The sequence below is a fragment of the Tachysurus fulvidraco genome, chromosome 15, assembly GCF_022655615.1.
Source record: "Tachysurus fulvidraco isolate hzauxx_2018 chromosome 15, HZAU_PFXX_2.0, whole genome shotgun sequence".
In the NCBI taxonomy this organism is placed as follows: Eukaryota; Metazoa; Chordata; class Actinopteri; order Siluriformes; family Bagridae; genus Tachysurus; species Tachysurus fulvidraco.
In genome coordinates this window covers 17,217,643-17,244,864 of record NC_062532.1, presented here as the reverse complement: position 1 = coordinate 17,244,864, position 27,222 = coordinate 17,217,643, and the positions used below count along the sequence as shown (strand labels likewise).

The window sequence follows — 27,222 nt, the reverse complement described above, 5'->3', positions numbered from 1 at the left end:
ATTTTAATAGTTTAATCGATATCAGCCACACAGATATTTTTGAGCACAACGTATCACAAACAGGCACAAAATATGTTTAATTGTAATTACTGTTTGTCTTTTCAGTCGATAATTCAGGTGGATAAAGTTCTCATCTCTGTGATGGCAGTTCATTCATTTTCTGGTATTTTGTTAGTAATATCAAACATACCAATTATGAGGATTTGTAACAATTTAACAACTGGATTTTTAGTAAATATAATCCAATTAGTTGTATTTAGAAAAATGTTAAGTAGCCTTTTCATACATTTCCGTCATATTATGATATAATTTTGAAATGATCATTTAGGTGACTCATTGTAATTACACTATGAAAGGTTTTAACAAACAGTAATCCTTTGTAAAAAAAAAAAAAAAATCTAGATTCAGATCTGTGTGCAGGAAGAATTTATTTGCATCGAGGTAAAAATGAATTGTTACTTGCTGAGCACAACCTGGTATGATTATGTTGCTTTGTGTCACATATGTGGATAGGAGAAAACACTTATGGGTGTATCCTTCAAACATATAATCAAATGTTATCCTAATATTTATCATTTTTAAGAGCAATTGCTAATTAATTTGAGACTCAGAATGTTGATCCGGAAACTATAAAGATTGTTTCGTATTTGTCCCAGGGTTCATATGTATAAGATGCTCATACTGAACATCCATTCAACATACATACTAATGTTTGATTTAGAATATACAGTTGTAGAAGAGTTATGATTTATAATCCTACTATCCATTGTGATAGAAACGGATGGGTTCATTTTTGAATCTCCTTGCTTTCTTGATGTTGTCTCATTAAGTTTTCCTTACCACTGTCACTGTGCCTTGCTCATTAAGGATCTACTCACCATGCACTTCATTAGGAACACCTGTAGGTTCAGGCTGTTATCTTCTCGGCCAATTATGTGGCAGCAGAGCAATCCAAATTAAGAAGATATAGGTAAATGGGGTAAAATCAGTCAGTCAAAATGGGGTAAAATCAGTCAAACATCAAAACATGGACAAACTGTGATATCTGTAACCACAAAAAAGGCACCATGACAATGGGACCAGGCTGTGGCTAGGAGACTCTGCTTTGATTCTATTCTTGAGCATTCAGTTGACCTGCCATCTCAGCACCACTCCCAAAGGGGTTTTGATCCCAAGGTGAACCAGATGCTGTCACCACTTGCACTGGCTCTACCCATATTCTTCAGCAAATTGATATGATATCGCTGGGTGTCTGCATGCTTTCTAGGCTCTTGCAGCTAACTGTTCACCAGACCAACCCCCTTAAGGATTGTGTCGGGGGTTCTGCCAGCAAGCCAGAAGCTTGCAGGACGCGTCTTGCGGTAGGAGAAGCACTCAGCTGGAAATCCTGTGACTGAGCTGGACAAACTCTTTGCTGCTCTCTTTGTGCCACTTTCATGTGTTCCTGGATGATCAGAATCATTAAGTCAATCTGCTCTTGCTTTTCTTGCACATATTCAATGAAGGACCTGTCCAAAGACAAGCTTGAAAGGGTGAATCCAGTTGATGCTGGTTGAGTCTCTCAGATGCCAAAGAGGACATATGGTTCCTCCAAGTCTCACTCGCCGTCATCCACCACCTACCATAGCATATGCATGAGGGTCTAGATGCATTGTTCCACAAGGCTGTCATTTCTTTATGTCAGGTACTTCACCTGCACAAGCTTCATCTGTGCTTCTGCCACCCCACCTTGCAGCCATGTGCTCCTTTCCCTCCACCACACAAGGGGTGTTGAATTGGTACTGCCAATGAGGAACATTGTTTGGGATTTGGGCACAATAAAATAAAAATGGAAAATGGGTGTAAATTTATAATAGATTACACACAAAACTTAACTGAGCTGTTTTGTCTATAGAGGTGTTTGTGCCAGATAAGTTAATTGAATTGTTACATCAAATTAGCCCAAAGATTAACTGTATTGTTTATATTTATTGTACTGTATTGTGTCTATTTATGCAGAGAGTGATGTCTGTTTACTCTATTCACCTGAATAGCAGATCCTTGATGCTCAGTTTCATATTACACCATGTTCCTTTACTTACACACACAGAGTGCACCTGTAGCTCAGCCCCTCACATTGACTTGACATTTTAAACAAGGTTCCTGTGTCATGCTGAAATGCTTCCTCCCTTTCTATGTGTCTTGTTTTCCACGCCCCTGCTGCATGACATTTGCCCGACAGCAAGGGGTGTCAAACTAAGAAGTTTCCCTCCTGCTCTAATACAGGGACAGCACAGGGAACATTACATCCTTTATGCATGCACAAAGAGAAAAGGTTATGGCAGTCTAAGCACACATCAACACACCAAGATGCAGTCTTTGGCACCATGACTGTGCTACCAGAAGCTGCATTCCTTTGATGCTGGAGTTGAATATTTCCCTTAGAGATTTATACTGTTGAATTGGTTGCAAATATAAACAACAAACTATTATAGTTCATTCAGTAATATTTGTGATTGGGACTGGAGTATTTTTATCTATAGCTACATTTTAATATAAATGTGTTAATTGTCAATTTCTACCAAAAGTTTGCTTGTGTATACGTGGCATCGACATGCAATGCTGCATATGTCATTGCTTAAAAAGTGACTAATACTAGGGGTATAACACAATGACCTTGTATCATCTGACATCTGTGCCAGTATTTGGATTTAGTCCCAAAGTTTATATTAACAATAACGTTTTTTTTATTAGTAGTAGTAGTGGTAGTAAATATTACCCTTTCCGTTATATCCTCAGAAACCCTGAGAAACATTGAAAAAAAATTCTGTACTTGCTTCCACTTCCAGTAATATAAACAACCTGTAATCTTTTTAAAGCCACTGAGACCCAGGACCAATTATCCGCTCATGTTAGTTAACTTTGTATTTATCCTGTGAGCTTCATACAGTAACTAACAACTTGTTTGCTCCCACATGAAAGAAAAAACACCTCCCACGTGTGTGATCCCAGTCTGGATGCCCACCTCTAGCCACAACTTGAAGTTCTGTAAACTTTCTTAAAAAATGACTGAAATTTAAAATAATAAAGAATTCATATAAAAATAGATATTACAGAGTTTAAATTAAATTATATTTACTTCTAAATGAGCAAGGCTAAGGCAAGGATCACAAGGGAAAAACTCCCTGAGACCTTCACGTTCCTCTCAAGGTTAATCCATCCTCATCTGGGTGACACCAGAGAGTGTAATTGTAAAGAATGCCCTCTTTGTAAAATGTGTATATACTGTAGTCAAGTGAAGTTTCATAACCAGGAGCTTTTGAGCATCTTGTGAAACAGCAGAATTTCTGAATTCATTACTAATTTAACACTAATTTCTTCGTTCCGAAGCCATCGAAAGTTCAATGATGGAGACCCGAGTGCAAAACCGGCCACTCCAACATCAGTTTGCATATATATTTTTATTAAAATACATATTATATTTTATAGCTGCTATATAATGTATTAATATTTTCTTACATTCATGTAGCATATCTTCCAGGGTCCTAGACGGCAAATGAGCTAGCCGTGAAATACACTTTGGACAAACTGATTAAAATGTAGGAAAGCACCTACCCAAGACATATTAGTCCAGAATTCTGAATCATTATCCGATTTATATTCACAGAAATCTTTTGAACAGCTCTGTATTATGTGCATTGGTGTTAATCGTATTAATGGTAATTGGTGAAACTTCACAAGTTCAATTAGATGTTTAATGGATAAACATAACTTGCAATGAAGGTAGACATTTCTGTCATTCACATAAAAAGGGACTTGACTTGATTTTATCTTATCATACGCTTCTGAAATAGACGGTCCTTAATGTTACGTTGCTTATGCCACAAACAGGACCACAGTGTATGTTTAGAGTTTATCTGAAATGCCATAATGTTAGTCAAATTGCCTTATATGTCTTACCAGCTTTCTGCAGATGCTCAACACTCGATCAACAGATTGAGAATTTCTGTAATATTTATTATTAAAAAGTCGTTACATGTAGAACTACCTGTTGTTCTATCTGATGTTCTATCTGATGTAGAATATACAGTATATAAGGGATATCAATAAGATGCCCTGCTGTGATAGCCTGACATGTTGATGATATATAAGAATAATATATAAGAATGATATAATATCTACATGAATAAATACGTTGTTTTATACATTTCTTGTCAAGATAAAAAAACAGGCTTAGATGCTGTGGATTAATATGAATCTAAAATAATCGACTTAACTTCCAAGATCCGCGAAGGCTTTGTGCAGCTTGGATGAGGTTGTGGAGCTCTTCCTGCATAAGACCTGAAACCTACTATTATGTGGTTAAACAGTTACAATGGATATTGATTTTCATGATCTGTGTGAGTGCATGTGCACTGTATGTACATGCGGCTCCCCCATCTTTGGCAGCAAATGGCCTAGAAAAAACATTGTGTAGGCCCCAGTCTAATACACACCCACGTCTGTACACAGAGATGAACAGACTCACCGTAGTGCTGCTATACCGGCCCAGGTTGCCATGGTGACAGGGCCTTCCCCCCCATGCAGCACTGTAGGAAGTGCCAAAGGGAAATTAAGCTTGTGTGTGTGTGTTTGCTTGTGTGTGCAATGAGCCATGAATTTAACATGGAAGTCTCTGGGCACCCAAAACAGCCTGGGTTATACATCACAATTAAAGACGTCTCTCTCTCTCTCTCTCTCTCTCTCTCTCTCTCTCTCTCTCTCTCTCTCTCTCTCTCTCTCACACACACACACACACACACACACACACACACACACACACACACACACACACACACGCACAAACATTTGTCTTACTACCCTTGTGAACACCTCCCACTGATATAATTATAAGTGCAGGTCATTAATGTTATGCTACTCCTAAATCTAACCCTGACCAATGCATAACCTCAGTAACCAAAAGAAAAAAATGTTGTCACAAAGTCAAAAAACACATACAAACACATATAAACACACACACACACACACACACACACACACACACACACACACACACACACACACACACACACACACACACACACACACACACACATACACCTATTTAGTGGTACAGGTTTTCTAAAGAGACAGATTAAGGACAGGCTGTTGAATAATTACAGCCGTTAAACAGCAGCTGCACAACCAAATATCATGTCCGTGTTTATACCACAAGGCACAGCTGATACCACAAAATTAATTCTGGTTCATGACCATTGTAAGGTCAAAGAAAGCCAGAAATTGAGCAGAGGAAGACTGTTTTGTGTATATTATATTTCTGCTTCCTGAACATTTCACAAGGCCGCCAAATCAAAAAGTTCATTCTAGATTGTTGTTGATTAACAAGAATATTTATAAAGTGACCGTTGATAAATACCATATCAGTATATGTAGTTTGTAGACGTTACTTAGTTTGTTGAGGCTGTGAAGTGAGACAGCGATGCCACAGATGGAAAATTGCAATTACTAGTGTCAGCTAGTATTGCTGACACCAACAACATATAAAAACAAAAAGTTATCATAACATTATCATATATATATATATATATATATATATATATATATATATATATATATATATATATATACTAAAGATTTTTTTATCCTGTTTTTAAAAGTAACCATATAAAAATATATTAATTACGATATTAACTACACTTCAGAGCATCCAGGTGTATGTTATATCTTTATTTTCTTACAGCTGTGTAAATAAAACAAACTCTAAAATAACTATTGTTATAATACACCGAAATTTAACTTAGTCATTATTTAATTGTAAAGAAATTAATTGTTTTATTAGGTATTGTCAGAATATTTTAAATGTACTTTAAATGTATTATACCACTATTGAAACAATTTCTTGTAGCCTACAATGAAATATTCGTATATAAATTAATATAATTATTTTTGCCAGGAATTTTTGTTCTTTTAAAGAGTGCCCCATTTTTCATTACAATGTTATATTATATTTCATTATTGTATTACATTCACGGCATTTAGCAGACACCCTTATCCAGTGTGACTTACAACTGAGCAACTGAGGTTTAAGGGCCTTGCTCAGGGGCCCAGCAGTGGCAGCTTGGTGACCCTGGGATTCGAACCCATGACCTTCTGATCAGTAGCCCAACAATTCCACATCCCACTATTACATAACTAGTTCAGACTTTTTTATCAGGAGATACCGTCGTTCCAGCATATCAACACATCCCTATCTGATAATTATTCAGAATGCGTAGCCTTAACTATGGTGTAATATTTATTTCTCTGGCACATTTACACCCACCAGGAGGTGTCTCAGACTGAAGTCTTGAATGTTGAAAAAGATGGCAGACAAACAGATGGATAGACGCAAACAGTTAGACTAAAAGACTTGGGGAAAAAGGACAAGAAAACAAGTGAGAGTACCCATGTGGTTGATCAGAGTTATTTTCAGAGGCAGAGAAAAGAGGTGAGAAATTTTCTCTCGCAGTTTTAATAACAAGCATTTAATAATGCTTGTGTGTATTTAAAAAGATATTTGGGAGATCCCAAATATTTGAGGCATATTTAATCATATCAAATATATTTACATGGTATGTCTTTCTTGCTCAGGGTACATTTCATGCATTTGCATCCTTTATTAGTAATCCATCTAATAAAAATGCTTCATATGCATATGGTGTGGATTAGTTTTCAATGTTACTAATATTACTAAATATCCAGTATTTTTATCTTGGCACTTCAAAATGTCTTTCCTACTTGATTTGGTACTAAGTATGTGTCACTTTTACTAGAATTCATTATATAATTTATAATCTCCATATAAAAAGACAGATCCTAGAAATAACAGATCCCCTTATGATTACAGGCCAGATTGATTTTTAAATTATCCAGTTATTCAAATAGTAGGCAGATTATTATACAAATGTGTAGCCACTATATTCACATATATCAACCATTAGAGCATTTTATCCTTTTTTTTGTACTTTATACACACAGAAAAAAAAACCCAGTTAGACTGTTAAAGTGTATTGAAACATTTCACAGCCTATGAACAATATTTAGTCATTTAATTAAATAAATAATACTACAATGAAATCACAGTGAAACTAAAGTTGATATTATCCTTATTATTGGTTTGGTTTTGAATACAATTTCCAGTAAACTGGCTTTAATTATGATAGATTATCCTTATATGATAATAATGTTTGATCAACGACTATAAAAACTGTAGGACATCCTTCATGGACTGCTGCAGGTCAATAAGTCCAATAAGTTTAGAAAAAAAGTTTATTGTCTCCTTATAGATGGTATTTCCATATTTGTGTCTGTTTATTAAAAGAGTAAAACTGAGTTTGTGGATTTATTTTCAGTTGTATGACATTGTGAGTCAGTTCACCGAGAGAACATTTGAGTAGGAGAGTTTGTGTTGGTCATCGAATAGTACATGTCACTGTCAGTTGTCGATTTGATATGACAAACACTGAAAATGGGTGTTTTCTCACTTCCTCCTTCTAACTCCGAACTTCACAAACACGTACACATGCACCATTCGGGCTGACGACTGCATTCTCAGTCATATTTTGCTACACACCAGCTCATACCACTGCTAAATTTGTGAGAGAGGGGTGAGAGAGAGGAAGAGACAGCGCAAGAGAGGGAGAGAGTTCTGACCCTGCCTGTGACAGCTAAATTTAACCCCCAGTTTGCAAATGTAGCACAAGTCCTGCAATCCGACCCCCCCCCTCATCTTTATCCCTGAACTGAGTTCAGGTTCCAGGTCTCTGTGCGTGTGTCTATGTGAGTGAGAGAAAGAGAGAGAGAGAGAGAGAGAGAGAGAGAAGGAAAAAGACAGAAGAGGAATGTGGGTTGGGGGCTTGAGGTTAGCAGAGCTTTTGGCCCTACTCTGCAGCACACTTAAAACTTTTTGGACATACTCAGGCACACATACCCTTGTGTGACACACATATCACATTTGGATTGGACTCGGACTTCTGGGCGTGAATCGGGGCTGCCGTGGCAAGGAAAGAGTGCCATGGAGACAAATGAACGGATTCACAGGCCCATAGTGGTAAGAAAGATCTAGAAATGATTCAGTGTGTGTGGGTGTGTACATATGGTTTTTAATATGGCTTGATATCAGAGAAATGGTTTCCAAGAAATTGCCAGGGTTCACATTCAAGTTATTGTTGTCTATTTCCTCTTTCTCATGGACTCTATCGTTCGCTAGTGTGTTTGATTCCATTTTGGGCTGGGCAGCTGCATTGGTCCTGTGAGTTTAAATTAGACTTCCAGCTCTACACAGGGTCCCTACAGGCACCATTTGCACACACACACACACACACACACACACACACACACACACACACACACACACACACACACACACACACACACACACGCACACACACACACACATATATATATATATATATTCACATACATACATATATGTATAAAACCACTAACTCCACATTTCTATTGTACTTTCTAACAGCAGCTTGGTAACCTGGTCATTAATGTGTAATTCAAATTAAGTGCTATGTCATGAAATCATTTGTAATCTGTAGATTTACTTTTGTCACTACGTATGTTGCAGAAGTACAAGATTCAGTTATAAGCATTTGTATTAATAGCACGTTTATACATCTGTGATGGTTTTGATATGACGATGGTTTTAAGCATAGAAGTGACGGTGTGGAGTGTGTTAAGTTCAGATAAAATAATGACTGCTCCATGTTTTGATGGATTGGTATTTTACTGTTTTGGTGAATTGCGCTGAAACTGGTTCAGAAAGGAAAATGACTGACTATGTTATTGAGAGTTGAGTTCAGATGTAATAGATGATTAGTATAATCAGTCTGTGACTTGGCACATAACTGTCATCCCTATTTTCCTCCCCTTATCTCTTTTATGTGAAATCTTTCTATTGTTCTTTTTATCAGAAGACCCCATTGCTCTCAAGTGAGTCAAACAAAATCTTTAAAATGCCCTAAGTGATTGTCCCTAGCCTTTGCATTTTGCTTCTTACATTAAAATGATCTATTTGTTATGAATTAAATGTTCTTTTTATTTTTTTTAATTAGATCCTGACTTTCGTTGACCAAAATAGAAAGTCAGGTGTTCACTGGGGGGTTTCCCATCATATTTCTGTCAATGTGTGTGTATTAACTCTAGACAGTGTCCTTCTATCGCAGATGATCTTTTAATTTTTTTTTAGCTTCTTTTTTACTCCTTTCGTCACTCTTCACACTGACTCCACTGGGTCCCTGGCAGGCCTGTGGTAGTGTGAAGAGATGATGGTTGGTGAAGTGAAGTGCTACATCTGCTATTTGTAGGGCTTGGATATATTTAATAGCATGTGTAAGGAGAAAAATATGTGTAAATAAGAAAATAGATGAGATGGTATTTTGTTCAAATGTAATAATTATATAACAATGTAAAATAATTTATCATTTTATCAATTTATCATATATATTTATATTGTTTTTGCTATACACTGAAGACATTTGTGTTTGAGATCAAAAGGTGAATATCAAATATCTTCAATTTCCTGAATTTCCTGAAGTGGGATTGGGATTGGGATTAGGAATGGGTGATGGATTGGGCTAATCTTTATTGATGTTGGAAATCATGATGGTAGTGGCAGATCGAATTTAGAAGTTTATACTAACATATTGCTTGCCAGTTTACAGAGAAATGCATCCAACCTAATCGGGTTCCACTCAACATCACACAGCAAGACAATGACCCAAAACACACTACCAACACTCCCTCGACTTAATCAGGGGGGGGAAAGGGAAGGTGTTAGACTAGACAAGAAAATCACCAGAGCTTAATACAACCGAGCATGCTTTTCGCCTTCTGAATAGGAGACTACAAAATGTTGGTGAGTCAGTGGGTCGGTCACTGGCGACCGCATGTTATGTGTGTGTTTTTTAATGTAGTTTAGTATTTAGGATTAAAAGTAAAATACCCAAAAGAGGTGTTTGAAGTTGTTTAACATTGAATCTAGATGTAAATATCAGATAATAATCCGATCTGATCTTATTCGATCTGATCTGTCATCTCATATTCATCTTCTGTGACTATATTTACTCACAGTTAAAATATACGGATGAACTGGCTGGCCATAGCTGAGCACACTAATCGGCTGAGCTAAAACTAATCTCGCTGAGTGTTTTTGTTTTGTGCCTTTAAGAGATTCTGCTGTTTAATATAAAAAATTTAAAAATAACTCTTATAACATTTATAGATGCAGCTATTAATTGCTGATGGTTGTTTTGCTGTTATAATTGCTAGGTTATAAATGTAATCTGTAGTTTTTTGTGATCATTTGTCTAATGAACCTGCAATCATTCCTGAGATCATGTAAATTTTTTGTCACTCTTGAGACTTGAATTTGTGTTTCAGTTCAGTATGTGAACCAAATAATATAAGCACAATGCACTTTATTGCTATAATTCATTGAAACCACTAGCATAAATACACTGAGTCAAATAGCATTAATACAACATTAATGTCGTGTTGAGGTCTGACAAAAAAAATTGACCGAATTAAATTTAAAAAGTTTAAAAATATAAAAATCTTTGTCTGCTTTCATAATTTTAAATCTTGTTTAAGTCAGACATGTTTTGCAAAGTCACCAAATAGGCTAAGCAAGTACATCAGTGGTCTGTAATAGTTAATTAATTAATTAATAATAAATAATTAATAGACAACTCTTAAAACAGATTATTTATTCACAAATTCACAAATCTTAATCCAGATTTAGCAGAATATGAAGAGCTCAATCGTAAACATTTTCTGTTTATCATGATCAAATAGATTCATGACATTACAATATATTCTTAAAGCATAATAGCCTTTATAACACATTAATCTACTATTGCTATATACATTCAGCTCCAGTTTGCTAAATGTTCATTCACAGACACTCTGACAAGAACAGGCCTCATGAGGCATTATACAAAATTGCTAATTATATATATATATGTGTGTGTGTGTGTGTGTGTGTGTGTGTGTGTGTGTGTGTGTGTGTGTGTGTGTTATGATCCCTACTTATTACTATTCAAATGCCTAATAATAGATAATAATAGATATAACACAATGCATTTGAATAAATAATAAAAAAAAACAGTGTACATAAGGCATAAATAATTAATATGAATGTGTCAGCAAATGACCCATTATCATTAATGTAACAGCAAATTGCCCACATATACCAGAAGACATCCGTTAGTATACCAGAGGGCTGCTTGCATTTATTAAAAAACAAAAGTCTTGCATTTATTAAAACAATAATTCATGGAACTTCTTAAGCACTTGCGGGAATAATTGGCATGAGGCCTTACAGTAATCCCAAGTTAACTGTGTTTTTCCAGAACAATTAGAATTTGTATGAACAACGATATCTTCCTCAGCCAAAGACTAATAAATTAATTTGAAACTACTTCAATTCTCCAGATTTTAAGGCCAACATGTTATCAGTACACATTTTAAGATTTGAAATTAAGTATTTAAAAAAAAACCTGTCTGTACATTGGCAAGCTAACTGCCCCAAAAGAAGACCATGAAGACCATGATTCATGTGTCAGGCTTGTCTTAAAGATATTTGCCTAATTTTCATTTGCATAAAACAAGCTGCTGTATTTGTATGAGCAAGGGTGCAATGCTAGTTAATCAATAAAAGAAGAAGAAGAAGAAGAAGAAGAGATTTTTTCACCTTTTTAATGGTCCAGAAATAAAAAAATTGCAAAAACAAAAATATGTGCACTAATAAGATAATACAGTATATGCTACCATATTTTTTTAGCTTAATTAAGTGCTGCTTGTGTGGTTCTTTTTTGCTATGAATAATTTAACAACATTTCATTTGACATATGTCATCGTAGTGAATTCTCACCTCTATTTAAACCTCAACACAGTCACACTCAGTCAGTTTCTGCAGATATCTTCATGCTTGTCTGCACCTCCCACGTTTAGAGCGTGCCTGACACCTGACTACAGCAAGAGGAAAAAAGGGGGAAAAGAAGTTAACAGGGAAAACAGAGGAGTGGGTGGCTTATATAAAGATGAACTACATGATCTATACTGCTGCATTGAAAACTATTAGAACCAGCTCAGCATTACAGTATGTATCTGAGAAGGAAAACAGGGAGTAAGAGGATATGTACCAAAAAAGTATGACCATGTTTTAATTATGCAAATTATTTGTGTTAATTATTATTGCCTGTTGACTCAATACTGATTAAAAGGGAAATTACATACAAAACCTCTAAAAAAAAACCTCTGTGTGTGTGTGTTTGTGTGTGTGTGTGTGTGTGTGTGTGTGTGTGTGTGTGTGTGTGTGTGTGTGTGTGTGTGTGTGTGTGTGTGTGTGTGTGTGTGTGTAGTCTGACTGTACACAGAGGAGATGTTTTTGTGAAAAGAAATAGCCTGAAGCCTAATATCTCTTTGTCTCATTTAGATCTGTTTGAAGATAGTTTTGTTACCTAGACAACACTTATCATGAATAAAAATAATTTGAACTTGTGCTCTTGTTACTGTTATCGTTCTTCCCATCTTCATATAGTTTCTTTTTTCTTGGTTCTCTCTGGTTTCCTTACATCTCCCAAAAAACATGCAAGCAGGTGGCTAATAATTGTGTGTGTGTGTGTGTGTGTGTGTGTGTGTGTGTGTGTGTGTGTGTGTGTGTGTGTGTGTGTGTGTGTGTGTGTGTGTGTGTGTGTGTGTGTGTTGCAGTAGAGTTGAAGTTATAGTATCTCTGATTATATACAGTATTGTATAACAGTTTTAGTCATGTGTGTAAAAATGCCATAAAAAGTAAGAATTCTTTCAGAAATAGAAGTGTTAATAATTTATTTTTATCAATTAGAAAAATGGAAAGTAAATGAACAAAAGAGAAATCCCAATCAAATCAATATTTGGTGTGACCACCATTTGCCTGCAATACAGCTTAAATTCTTCTAGGTACACTTGCACAAAGTGTTTGAAGAAACACGGCAGGTAGGTTATTCCCAACACCATGGAGATCGAACCACAGATCTTCTGTGGATGTTGGCTGCCTCAAATCCTTCTATCACTTCATGTAATCCAGGACACACTTTATGATGTTAAGATCAGTGCTCACTGGGAGCATAGGCATCACTTCCAGGACTCTGTGTTCTCCGTTTTGCTGCAGGTTCTTATTAAGATTGGCTGTAAGTTTGTGGTTGTTGTCTTGCTGCAGAATAAATTTGGAGCTTCTTATGGTACTGTATGATGGATAAGTACATGCCTTTTTTTCTCAGCATTGAGGACACCATTAATCCTGACCAAATCTCCAAATCCACCTCCACCATGCTTTACTGTTGTCTGCAAGCATTCGTTATTTTACTGCTCTCTAGCCCTTCAGCAACAATCTGCCTCCAAAGTATTTCAAATTTTGACTCATCAATCCAGAGCACCTGCTGCCATTCTTTGCACACCAGCTTTCCGTGTCACATAGTCGAGTCACATAATCTTCTTTCCACTTTGGAGGTATGGTGTTTTGGTCGCAGTTCTTCCATGAAGAACCCCTGGCCAGCCTGCTGCATTAAGTTTCCTTGCAGGCCGGTCACTGTGTCCTCAGCATTGGCGGTTTCTTTGTGCTTCTTCAAAATAGCTTGAATAGCACATATTGAAACCCTAGACTGCTTTGAAATCTTTGCTTGGGAGAGACATTGCAGATGTTCTTGTGTGTCTTGTTGCTGTGTTCAGTCTTGCTATGGTGTACGACCTGTGATATCAACTGGCTTCCACAACCTCACTGTAGTAGCAGAGTTTTGCTGCACCTCAACCAGATTTAAGCTCCTACTGTTTCTGTTTTAGTTAATGACTGTGTTTTAATCTACATATATAATTGATGATTATTAGCAACTGCTTGGTATAATTGGTGAATAATACTTGACTCTGACCCCACAAAATCCCTGACTTTGTATGTACAGAGTGTACAAGTGTAAGAATCGATGCTGGTTTGAAACCAAAGTGTAATCACCCCAAATATTGATTTGATTTTATAAATTGATCAAAATAATCATTTAAAATATATCTTTTTGAAAGCATTCTTACTTTACAACATTTCTTTACAACTGCCTTATAGTATTGTACTGTAGGTCTCTGATCATCTCTGATAATATTTACTTACTAATTTTCTCGCTGACTCTCCACACTGTTTTCCGTCTGGTCCCTGAGCTGAGATCGGTTTGGTCGGGTGAAAAAACAGCTTAATGTAACTCAAAGCTCTCCTGAAAAGTTTGACTTCTTTCAACTTTTGAAAGAATTGTTTAACTCTGGGGAAAAAACACCGCCGACAGCGCTTTCTGAAACTGCCCACATTCTGACCGCCTTGCAGCTGCTTACAATTGAACTACATGTAAAATATAAGCTTGTGGTCAAGGCAAAAGGCTGAGCTCATCTTCTGGGGGAAACTTGCTAAACGATTGATTTTATATCTTATTGATTGAATATTAAGACGTTTTGCTGATAGTAGTGAATAATGTAAAAGATCACTTCAATTATTTTGGTTATTTGATTAGTAAGATGATTTGCAGCATTGTTTTGTTTTGATTGAATGACCTTTCTGCTGATTTAATGCAGTATAAGAAGAAAAGAACTTTGAATACTTTGCTTGAATGCACAGTACTGAATGTACCTCTTCTGTCCTTCCGCCTCCTCTTTCTCCTTTTCTTACTCAGGGTTCAGCGGACTCCTACACCAGTCGTCCCTCAGACTCTGACGTGTCTCTGGAGGAGGATCCAGAGGCTCTGAGAAAAGAGGCAGACAGACAGGCTCTGGCAACCCTTGAAAAAGCCAAGGTATGTGTTCTTATTGCTTCTTTTCTTCTCATTCCCCACCATATTTTACTAATTTCTCAAAAATCTACTGCCCTTCCTGTTGTCCTTTTTTCCCTCATCCAGCTCTCTCTCTCTCTCTCTCTCTCTCTCTCTCTCTCTCTCTCTAATGAATGTTCCTATGACTAATCTTATTCCCATGTGTCGCCTAAATTGACATCTTCCTCTCATACAAATTCACTGTTAAATCATGTGGAGTGGATTTTCCAACAACATCCTTTTTAGTACTAAAGCAAATCATTTACAGAGATACTACAAAATATCTCACCTCATGTTTAACCTCGTTCACCTTTATGTTGTCCTTGAATATTTTGATTTAGTTAGCAAGGTCTGTAGTATCCAGACTATTATTTTACGAAGGAAATAAATTGGAATTTGTGCAGTAGCTTTAGACACTGTTATCATTCGTGTATTTTAAACCTTATTCGATTACATTTTGTTCTTTTTTTTTAATTATTATCTTCTGAATTTCTGTCTTAGACTAAGCCAGTTGCATTTGCAGTGAGGACTAATGTTGGTTATAATCCGGGTCCTAATGATGATGTTCCAGTGCAGGGCATGGCCATCTCATTTGAAGCCAAAGATTTCCTGCATATCAAAGAGGTCAGTTCCGATTATCGTCTGAAATGACTTGGCCTGTAAATCTTTAATTCTTGGAAGTGCTTATCAAATTTATTGCTTGTTGCTTGTGAATTACACTTTCTATACTAAAACAACTCTAATGAAGTTCTCCTGTAATTGTAATTAGAATAGGTGTGTGTTTTGAATGTGATTTTGAATTTTAAAACATTGGCATCACCAGTATCGATTTATGTCTTTGGGGGGAAATTGGAATGTATTTGTTCACAGCAAGATGCAAAAAACAAGATATATACACAGCCCATTGCATCGTTTTAGTATCTCCATCACCATTGTAACCATGGTAATATAATAGTGCAGCAATAATTGTTAAGTGGTGTGATTAGGCGTGCAATCAAATCAGCTCCTTTTTCCCATTTATAAATTAATCTTATGCAAGGCAGTGCCGCAAAGCTTTGGAAAAGGCACAGAATTATAATTTCAATTAGAGATTTTTCTATCAATTTTATTGGAACAACTTACAGCAAATAAGATTTTGTCTTCATTATCACTATATTTTCTATGAATACTTCAGTGGTTGTTTCCCAAGTGTTAAGATTTTTAAATGCTACCTGTCTTAAACAATGCAAGGGGTTGACTACACTAATGTGGGAAATTAGATTATGTTTAAAGAGATGTGCAAAAGGTCAATGATGAATATAAACAAAATGACACACTGCATACCAGCTGAGAGTATTGAGTTGATACATGCCTATTTTTCCCTTTGCATAGTTCCCTGCTATGAACAATATAAAATTCAATATTTTTGCTATATTGTGTTGTCCATAATTAAAACAGTGTTTGAGCTACATTTGATTCCAAAATTTTTTCTTTCATTGAGAACTGAATAGTGTCTGCATATACGTAGGTCTGATCAGAGGGTATAAAAGTAATGTGTGTGTGTGTGTGTGTATGTGTGTGTGTGTTTCTACTGACAGAAATATAATAATAACTGGTGGATAGGACGTTTGGTGAAGGAAGGATGTGAGGTGGGTTTCATCCCCAGTCCAGTCAAGCTAGAGAGCACTCGTCAGCTACAGGAGCAGAGGAGTAGACAGAACCGCTTAAGCTCCAGGTATACACGACAACCAGGAAACAATCTCATCCCCACATAGTAGTCAACTACTTTCATTCATACTGAATTTTATTAGTCAACATTTTACAGGCACAGCATAGATAAGCCTTTAATAAAAATATGAACATTTCTTTCTTCTATCAGTAAGTCTGGTGGGAGCTCCAGTCTGGATGTTGCCTCAGGAACTCGTAGGCCCACTCCACCTGGAACAGGTACGCTCAAACAGGAAAGGAAATTGCAGTTTAGGCTTCTGTGCTGGTACATTTCTTTCCTACCCCCAGGATCAGTTTTACCTTGCAAACAAAATATTCAAGGCGATCTTTGGGGTTCTGACTTTTGTATAGCCCACTGTGCCCTACTTTTTCATCTTATCATCTGCCTACATCCTTCCCTATTTCCCGTTTCACACATTATGTTCTCTCCATATACACCTCTTTTAAGTTGTACATTTTGTCATACCTTTTTATAAAGTAATTCAATTTGTAACTCTTTATTCTTCTTTAATCTCTGTTTTTATCTGTTTTTTTTTTGTCTCATAATCTTCACTTGGTGCACATTATGTTTCTGTTTTTCCTCCTTCTACCATCACTTTTGTTCTGTCTCTGATATGATTTCTGCCTTCCTGTCTTTCTCTGTCTCTTTTTCTCCACCTTTTTACCAAATCTCCTTCGCCTTCCAATTGTTTCGGTCCCCTGTATAGCTGATATGTCAGCACTTTATGATGATACATCGGATGTTGAGGAGGTGGAGCATATTGATGCCCGGGATCGTAAGGGCGTGGCCAGCAGTGTCACCTCCCCTCAGGGCAATATACCTCGTCTGCCCTTCTTTAAGAAGGTAACCATAGTGATAGTTCAAGCCAGAGTGCATCAGGAAATACCACTCACCATTTCAAGCTAATACCCTGAAGTCACTTCTAACCAAATATTTCCTTTGCAAGATTTCCAAATTTCCTGTTTCTTATCACTTCTTTGTGTCCCCGTTTTTGGACATGCAAGCATGATCTAAAATTCTAACAAAAATCTGAATACCTGATTTCAATTCTCTGGATGTATTAACAGCTTGTCAATAGCATCACCTGCATTGTGCTTCTCTTTATTTCTTTGTTTGTGTTTGCACGTTCTCTCTTGGTGTGTATGGAATGCTAGGTGGTCCAGCCAAACAGAAACAGAAGTCGGTGAGTCATCAGAGCAATTAACTTTAACATTTCCGCCCCATTTCTTATAACCCCATGTGCTTTATTTTCCTGTTGTAGCAAAGGTTTTGGAGCTTTAGCTATTTGTTAACTTGAACTCATGTTCTCCATTATGGTGAATTGCCATTTTGGACAAAGCAAGTGTTACAACTTTCAGATTTTCTAAAACTAGGTGTGAATGTGTATTTAAAAAATAGTAAGTGGTAAAAAATCTTTAGCTATGCTAAAGTGTTTAAATACTGTACAGCCATGTCAAATATTAAAAAAAAAAATGTTAAAGAAAATGACATAAAAAATAAATAAAAAATGTTATGAGGAAACAGGAAGTAATGCAGTTAAAATAATGTAACATATGTAAAAGAACCCAAACTTGAAACAAGATTTTTATGTATCTGAAGTGGGAGGTGTTTATTGTAATCTCTATGGGAGTATTTCAGTAGCAGGAACAATGCTATTAATAGCAAGAATGTTTTAGCCACGTTGAACAAATGAACTTGACTCACAGCATATTTTGTAAAGTATTGCTAGATATCTGGTTGTTCCTAGTAACTTTGATTTCCTAGAAACTACTAATTTGATTACGGAACTTCCTGTATGTTCACCACCAAAATCATAATAAATCCTAAATGGTGTGTGCTGTGTGTGTGTGTGTGTGTGTGTGTGTGTGTGTGTGTGTGTGTGTGTGTGTGTGTGTGTGTGTGTGTGTGTGTGTGTGTGTGTGTGTGTGTAATCCATCAGATGGAACATGTTCCTCCTTATGATGTGGTACCTTCTATGAGACCCATCATACTAGTCGGGCCATCACTCAAAGGCTATGAGGTAAGGACTCACAGCATTCAGCCCCCAAGGTGCTATAGCTCATACAGCTCCATTAAGAATGAATGTTTTTTGTCAGTGTCACAAGACATTGTCATTGTCACTTTCTCTAAAATTAGCAGGTAAAATGAACTGTTTCGAAATAATCAGTCCACAAAGCATAAATACTTGATAAGTGTTAGAGATTGTTGCTCTTAAGATGTGACAGAGGAAGGGTTTCCTCCTGTCTACTATTTTCTGTTTATTTTTTTGTGTAATCAATTTCAGGTAACTGATATGATGCAGAAAGCTCTGTTTGACTTCCTGAAACACAAGTTTGAGGGCAGGTAAGTGCCAAAGTTTTTGGATAACATGAATATTAAGAAAGTCTTGGTATGCCTTATAAAGAACTCGATGCGTCATACATCTTATAATATCTCATAAGACTCTATTAGACTATTATACTATAAATTATACTATTAGCTGTTGTGTATTGCAGGATATCCATTACGAGGGTCACAGCAGATATCTCACTTGCCAAGCGTTCTGTCCTGAACAATCCCAGCAAACACACCATCATTGAGCGTTCCAGCACCAGATCCAGTTTGGGTACAATAATCAAATACACACACACACACACACACACACACACACACACACACACACACACACACACACACACACACACACACACACACACACACACACACACACACACACACACACACACACACACAAAGCTTTTAATGTCTCAATTCTATGTTTATTTTCACTTAAATCATTTTCACGGTTTTCAGACTGTATCATGGTTGCTTTGTTGACATTCTATCAATGTGTCCTAAACATTCTCTGAAACATTTCCCTGTGAGCTATTGTGCCTGATTGGCTTCTTCTTTCTTTTTCATTCTATCTTTCTGGCTCTCTCTTATGCACGTCTCTTTTTCCGTCACACACTCTACCCCTTTCTCCTTCCTTCTCTCTTCACTTCAGACGTACTGGGTACGTATCTTCTCATCTCTTTCACCTTTCCTCTGACTTCCTCCTTTGCCCATCCGCATCACTTAACAATTTACTGTCTACTGCATGCTTAACCTGAGAGTGAAAAAAAGTAAAGGGTCCATATTGTATACCTTTTTTGCATTTTATTTTGCTCCTAGACATCCTTTAATAATATTTGTGTGAGTTTTAAATACGGGAAACATTTTTAAATAAACCCATCAGACACATTTCCTTTTCTTCAATTAGCTGTTTGTGTTTTTATTTTTTATAAATTTTACATTTTGCTATCATTTAAATATATATAGCACCGTATAGTATATTGTGCTACAAAACTTTACATTCTTTATGGCAGAACTATAAGAAATATCCATTTTAATGTTAGGATGTATTGTATAAAAAAAAGTGGACAATTATAGTACTGCTGTTGGTGCAATACATAAACCTTTTAAAGAAAGCGTGACAGTACATTTTGCTTTTCGGACATTGAAATGTGCTGTATCGGAAACATTTAAAAAACCTAACCGTCACACACTCCGTCCTCGTGTCTGAATCACTATGCAAAAGTACATTTGCCGTGAACAACACATTTTATATCCATCTTCTTCTTTATTACAGTGACCAACTTCATATATAACAAGTTTATTATAGTGATCATCAAACTTAATCGAAAAAAGGAAAGGGCTGTTTTTGTATATTAATTGTATGGAATCGAGAGGGAATTTCCACAATATGGACCCTAAATAACTCACACAATGGATGTACTTTGGAAATATAGAGTATGCATTTTTAGTTTACTTTCCATGAGTTTTCAGTGGCTTGGCTCTTTTGTAGATTTCTGTTCTTAAATGGTAAACAGGTAACATTTACATTATATTTACAGCATTACATTACTGCATAGGTCTCTCACACACTCACACTCACACTCACAGTCACACACACACACACACACACACACACACACACACACACACACACACACACACACACACACACACACACACACACACACACACACACACACATATATACCTATACAATATACATCTTTTACACAGACTGTATATATGCTTGGTTGTTGGTTGTTGGTTGTTTTGGATGTAAGAACAGGTGTAGCTGTGTTGTGTGTTGCTCAGGACAGCATCTGGGGCCTTTGATCTAACAGCCATAATAACCTTCATGTGCATGATACTAACATGACACTACGTTTGAGTTTCTGAATGTATGGGTAGAAAATATTTGATATATTTCTCTACCAACTACCATATTTTCCCACTAAAAAGTTTTGTTTGATTAACAGGTGTTTGTAGGGTTGTGGGTGTGTGTTGATCTGCGTGTGAATGTCCATTTTTAAAAATCTCCTTCTCTCTCTTAGCCGAGGTGCAGAGTGAAATAGAGAGAATCTTTGAGTTGGCAAGAACCTTGCAGCTGGTGGCTCTGGATGCCGACACTATTAACCATCCATCTCAACTTGCCAAAACATCATTGGCTCCTATAATAGTTTACATTAAGATTGCTTCTCCAAAGGTACTCACATTTCTCTCAGCTACATTCAAACACAAACAAAAATTGTATCTTACTGTTACAAATTTTTATGTTTCATTATCTATGCATCTTTCTCTCCTTGACTTTTATGTACATGCTTGTTTTTTTAAGGTACTGCAAAGGCTGATAAAGTCCAGAGGTAAATCTCAGGCCAAACATCTCAACGTTCAGATGGTGGCAGCAGACAAACTAGCACAATGTCCCCCTGTGAGTATTTCTTTCTGTCTGACTGTCTTATTTTAATATGCATCCTTCAATTTGTTTGTTTCTACTTCTCACAAAAAAAATTCCACTTAGGAGCTCTTTGACATCATATTAGATGAAAACCAGCTGGAGGATGCATGTGAACACCTGGCGGATTATTTGGAGGCATACTGGAAGGCTACACACCCCCCAAGCAGCAATCCCCCAAACCCACTGTTGAACCGCACTATGGCCACCGCAGCACTTGCTGCTTCACCCGAGCCTGTCTCCAACCTGCAGGTACAGGTGCTCACCTCGCTCCGCCGTAACCTGGAGCTCCTGGATGGCTCTAACCCTGAGAAGGAGGGCCAAGAGGAAGAACATGCCTTTTAATAAGGGCTAAGGGGCTTAAAACACAGCTGTAAGGAGAGGTTGGAGAAGCAGTCTCTTCCTCAGTGGCATGAAGAAAAGTACACACTGATCAAAGTACAGATAGCTGCTCAACAGATAGGAATCTATAAGTGCAATCGTAATTATCTGTGCTTCCTTCATATGAATCTCACAGGATCTTATTGACATATATCGCTCGAATATGCACATACCCCCAACACAAAAACACTGAACTACTATGTAGTCCTGCAATCAGTATGCATTTATTGCCCATTATGTACCCCAAATACATTCAAATATGCCCACAACAATAAATTCTCATCTCTCTGCCCCTCCCAACCACTGTCCAATGTTCTTTTGCCGCCTGGGAAACACGGACTCGATCCCTGCCCCTATCCAAGTTGCCATAGCTTCAGCCTTACAAAACATGCTTATCTCTTTACCTTATTAACAGTCTTATCTGCATGTGGATGACAATGTTGCTAAGTTAAATTGCCATGCGTGTGTTTTGACTGCAGTTTGAACAAAGCCCTGTGCCCAGGCTCCACCTTAACAGTTGTCAAGGAGACAGGAGAGCTGTCGTCATGGCAGCAAGATATGTGAATCCTGTGATAAAGGATGTTAGATGTGATCATATACATCTAGCACCAACACATCACTATCAAACAATCTTGGTTTAAATTAGAAAGTCATACACAAATACTTTCAGAACACAAATGCACACTTTCGCAAGAGATCATGTAAATATGCAGACCCTGATATTAACTCCTAACATGTATAAAACATAACTACAAAAAATTATAACAAACTATAAAGCCGAAAGGTGAAATTCTCTTTTCACGCCAATAATGTTTCACAAATGCTGGCCACAAGGGGACAGTAATGACATTATGTCTTCCTGTGTCCATGCATCTTATTATGGCTGAATTCCTAAATGAATCCCTATTAACAAATTAGTGTACTATTTGATGCCTTTTACACCATTTAAATGACACTATATTTCAAACAGGGAGCTATTTCAGATTAGTCAAATGTATTTATGAACTTGGCAGCTTATCCAATAATGTTATAATTATTTTTTTTAGTATAATTAATTTGTTAATTAATTTTAATTTAGCTATATTTCTTCTTTCTATATTTCAATATAACTCTGGTAAGACCAATGTTTTTCTCTAGGTTATTCTAGTCATATCAGGTGCATGAGCATGTCATGTTTCTAACATTGAGACTGGCAGTTAAACAATATGTACTTAACCAAAACAAAATTTTAGAGTACAACAATTCTGTTCTGCTTAACTTTTTTATTGATTTACAGTATAAATAACCGATATAAACGTATATAAGATATATCAAACTTACATTAAGTAGTTTTTGTTATCCATTTGGTACCTGATGAAGTCAGAGTCACTGCCCAGGTAATTTACTTCCTAAATCCTATGATTAAAAAAATTAAAATATTTTTTTTTCTATTTTTTCTTTTATTTTTCTTTTCTTTAATTTTTTTAAATACAAGTTTTGTTTGTGGTTGAGGTACTTCTATTAAATAGGATGCTTTAAATGTTGTTACTACAAATGCTGTAATCCTGCTGCTAAAGCAACAATACAAAATCCTTTATAATCCAGACTCTCATGCCAAATGTGTGAAATATTTCAGATAAGGTAGTGATTTGTTACACGTTACTAAACCAAGGCCTGATATTTTAGGTGCAAACATTTCTTTACATGAAGGAATGGATAATCATACAAAGAGCCCCTTTAATGCACTATGAATACTTTGTTCATTCCTGCTTAAAAATACACATTTTAATGGCCTTATTCAATTCCCCACAATCAACCCGTATAAAGAAGGCCAACTAATGATTGTATGTTATATTTCACTGGGGACCTGAGGAGATATTTTTATCTGTAAATGGCTCTTTAGTGTCATTGGACAAATAAAGCATAAAAGCATGTTAGTGTATGGTGGGAATGTGGTGTTTTAATATATTTGACATTTGATCTCAAACTCTAATTCTTGTACTAACTTCTTGCTTGCTCTGCTTTGTTTGTGTTTCTGCATGCTGATTGGCCTGGATTGTGTGATTTGGGGGCGTTGCTTGGCACAGGGGCCTTTTCTTGTGCACAGTGAGCCAAAGAGAGAGGGGCCTGTCGTGGAACGGGCCTGCCCCCAGGACTATCATACCGAGCTGGGTGGAAAGCAGCCACTGCGCACTTCACGCAGTCAGTTACAGTCCGGGGGGCGTGGCTTATCACGACAGGACACATTCGATTCGGAGACACAGGGCAGTCGTGACTCGGCCTACACAGATGACATGGAAACGGATCCATACGAGGAGCCAGAATCCTGTCGCAGCCGGTTAAACCCTGCCCACCATGCCCCAAGGCAGGCATCCTGGGAGGATGAGGGGGCAGAACCAGATCAGGAGAACCTCAACCTTGCACCTCCAATGACCAATCAACATCATCGTGGGCGGGCCCACCTGAGGGAGCGCTACTGTCAAGACGTAGAGGCTGGTGAGACCATGGTAGGCCGCAACCAAAACCAGGAGGAGTGGAACAGAGACGTGTACATCCGCTAGAGCCAATACCCAGAGAGGAGGACAGGGAAGACACGGATATTACATGAAGGATTTAGTGGGATTGAAATTTAGGTTGACAATTGTTTATGTCTAAAGCTGGATATGTTTACAATCCATAAAAACCATCACAGGCAAATGCTGTACAGTTCATTTTCCATCATGCGCATTATGCCAACCAAGCTTACACTCATATTTCATTTAGATAAACTTTTTTCAGGGTGAAGGAGAAGCAAAGACATGTTTGTTTCCATTTTATCTGTTTCCTGTTTTCTTTGTGCTGTCTTGCATGAACCCTTATCACTATAATGATAATTCCTTTTTCCAATGGCAATGCAGTAAAACTAAGAAAATATATAACCACAAACTTGTGCGTGTGTATGAGTGGATGTGAGAGCGAGTGAGTGCATGGGTGTATGTAACATGTCCTATTACTGTCTTAATCTGGGCCTCTTTATCCCCAGTTAGAATATTCTGGGCCTCAAGTCTCTTTAGTTCCTTAGACTGGATACAATACAATACAATACAATACAATTATTATGGAACTGTATTATATAAATTAAAGATTAAAAGTAACAGTTGTTACACTTTTAACCTTCAGATATACCATGTCCGTGGATTCACTAACTGTATCACCAGTTAACAAAAACCAGGATTTCCCAGTTTAAAATTCTCCTCAAAGAACTGCCAATATTCTTCATGTATATACTTTCTCTATTACTTTAGATATTATTTATTATGCTTATAATGCTAGAAACTGTATTACATCATTTGCCTGATATAGCTTTATTGCTGCTACGTGTTTTTCCAGCCTGTACAGTAACCTGTTCTAAAACTCACGTTTGTGGTACGAACAGTTTCAGTAATGTGGCTGACACATTAATAAAGCCGACCAATGTTAACTTATTTGTGATAACAGGTATTATTATGCAAGAAAACTAAATTAGAAATCCGCTTTATTAATCGTGATGTGATTTTTCCCCCACCTTCAAATGAGAATGACCTTAAACAACTAAAAACAAAGGTCTAAAACAGGGTTTTTTCCCCCTCTTTGGTCCTGGAGGTTTGCTGCCTAAACAATTTCAAGTTTCCCTTCTCACAACACACTGGATTATTTGTTGTAAGCAGCAGGGAAACATTGAAGAGCGATGACCCTCCATGACATGAGTTGGTAATTCATTGTCTAAAGCACTTTGAGACCTGCATCAATGGCTACAAAGGGGAGACTATAATATTTGCTATGTAGAATTTCTTATGTGGCATTGTCCTGACTCCTGCGCTCATCAAAGTTTTTCTGATGCATTACTGCTGTGGGAATGAAAAGCTGTCTCATATACATGCCAATCACATAACAAATGATAAGTGCCAGAAAATTTCACAAAGTTACACCCACTACACATTGTGGGTTGTCTTAACTCTGTGCCACACATGTTTTTGTTGTGTGGATGTGCTATAGAAGTGTCACCCTTTTTCTTTGTCTACCGTTATTTTTATTGCTTCAAGGATCTGACTGATTGATCACGCTTATTTTACAAAGAAATGCACAGGCAAAAACATATACACACAGGTGTAAACAAACACGGTAAACCTTCTACTGCCTTTTTCTCCTGCTTCTGCCTTTTATGTCACTATCTTTGTGGGCATTTAAAAAAAATGGAAAAGGGTTTGGGTGTATGTGTGTGTGTTTGTGTGTGTGTGTGTGCGTGTGTGTGTGTGTGTGCATGCGCATGTGTGTGTGTGTGTGTGTGTGTGTGTGTGTGTGTGTGTGTGTGTGTGTGTGTGTGTGTGTGTGTGTGTGCTTCTATCTGTCTGTCTGAGCACATGCATGGGTCTGTGTATATGTAAAGCGGGACTCTCAAGCAGCTTTTAATGTGCAGGAAGAGTGTCAGTGAATATCTTTGATGACCCTGTTTTTACTCACATATGTTGCAAAAGGACATCATGCTAATGATGAAATTCAGAAACTGTACCAGAAAATAGCTTAATAATGAATGTTATTGTTGCGTTATTGCAATTGTTAATATATGACAAAACATAATCATGTAATCTTTGGTGCAAGATTGTAGCTCCTTTTTGCTTTTTTTGCCTTCTGTTTTTAATCTGTCTGTAAATCTGTATTTTAATTAAAAATTTAAATCAGAACTAAATTCTGCGTTTGAAATGTTTCATTGAGTCTAATATGTAATGGAGAGGAAGTAGAGGGGACAAGTTTAAAGGGACTCATACAGTAGACGGTTAATTTAAACAACACAAAACATGTCCTGTTACCATGGTGGTGAGAACAAAAAGTGTAAAGTCCTGTAGAGAAGAACAAAAGTACTCTCAACTGAAAACCAGAATAGGCATAGATTGGTGTGAAAAGGGAGAAGAAGCGATTCTTTGTGTTTTGAAGTCAACTTGCTGAATGTGTGAATTCACACAGTCATTCCCAGATTACAGGCTCACACCTTGGACCAGTGGTTCTCATGTGTCCATGAAGTTTAAGCATTTTTTCTGGGATCTTCTAAGTTTAACCCAAACTTAACAAAAGTATCCTAATTATTTTTAAGATTTTATAGTTATTTGCCCTTTTGCCACCCCATCAACTGGGGTTAAACTAAAGCAAGCTAATGTACAACAAGCCTATTTATAATGTCAGCTTGGATCTAAGGTGTTCACAAAGTGGAAAGCTTAGAATGAAAAACTTTATAGCTGTAATAAATAATAAATTACCTGTTGTTACTCCTGTCATAGATCCTGTAAAGGATCCTGGAAAGGTGTTTATAATCAGTCATATATCTAGGTTTGATTTCTCCAAATCATCTAAAAATTTAGATCTTGTTAACAATTGTGGACAATAATATTTTTGAAAGAAATAAAGTGGAATGATAAGAAACCAAAAGACCAAGACGAGATCAGTTAATGTGTAATACACTGACATAACAGTAAACAAAACAAAAATTCTATTATGATTGATATCATTTGAAACCTTTTCCATGA

General features: G+C 36.8%; 2 protein-coding genes across 4 annotated transcripts in view; both read left to right on the top strand.

Moving 5' to 3' along the window:
• Positions 1-22,006, top strand: part of LOC113641169 (calcium channel, voltage-dependent, beta 1 subunit) — a 28,464-nt gene extending 6,458 nt beyond the window's left edge. The window contains exons 3-14 of one of the 3 annotated variants that reach the window (XM_027143732.2): positions 14,715-14,834; positions 15,351-15,473; positions 16,427-16,563; positions 16,708-16,775; positions 17,264-17,400; positions 18,497-18,577; positions 18,842-18,900; positions 19,053-19,162; positions 19,544-19,552; positions 20,925-21,076; positions 21,206-21,301; positions 21,392-22,006. In XM_027143732.2, coding sequence (XP_026999533.2) covers positions 14,715-14,834; positions 15,351-15,473; positions 16,427-16,563; positions 16,708-16,775; positions 17,264-17,400; positions 18,497-18,577; positions 18,842-18,900; positions 19,053-19,162; positions 19,544-19,552; positions 20,925-21,076; positions 21,206-21,301; positions 21,392-21,670 — 1,371 coding nt within the window. In that variant the 3' untranslated portion in view covers positions 21,671-22,006. Of the gene's footprint in view, positions 1-14,714; positions 14,835-15,350; positions 15,474-16,426; positions 16,564-16,707; positions 16,776-17,263; positions 17,401-17,711; positions 17,741-18,496; positions 18,578-18,841; positions 18,901-19,052; positions 19,163-19,543; positions 19,553-20,924; positions 21,077-21,205; positions 21,302-21,391 lie in introns of all 3 variants that reach the window. The other 2 variants (XM_027143737.2, XM_027143736.2) reach the window with 2 other exon arrangements.
• A 148-nt stretch (positions 22,007-22,154) lies between these two features.
• On the top strand, positions 22,155-26,370 carry LOC125138873 (voltage-dependent L-type calcium channel subunit beta-1-like). The gene has a single exon (XM_047801159.1). It carries the CDS (start codon positions 23,725-23,727, stop codon positions 24,244-24,246), a length of 522 nt encoding a protein of 173 aa, XP_047657115.1. The 5' UTR covers positions 22,155-23,724; the 3' UTR covers positions 24,247-26,370.
• Positions 26,371-27,222: the final 852 nt, after the last annotated feature.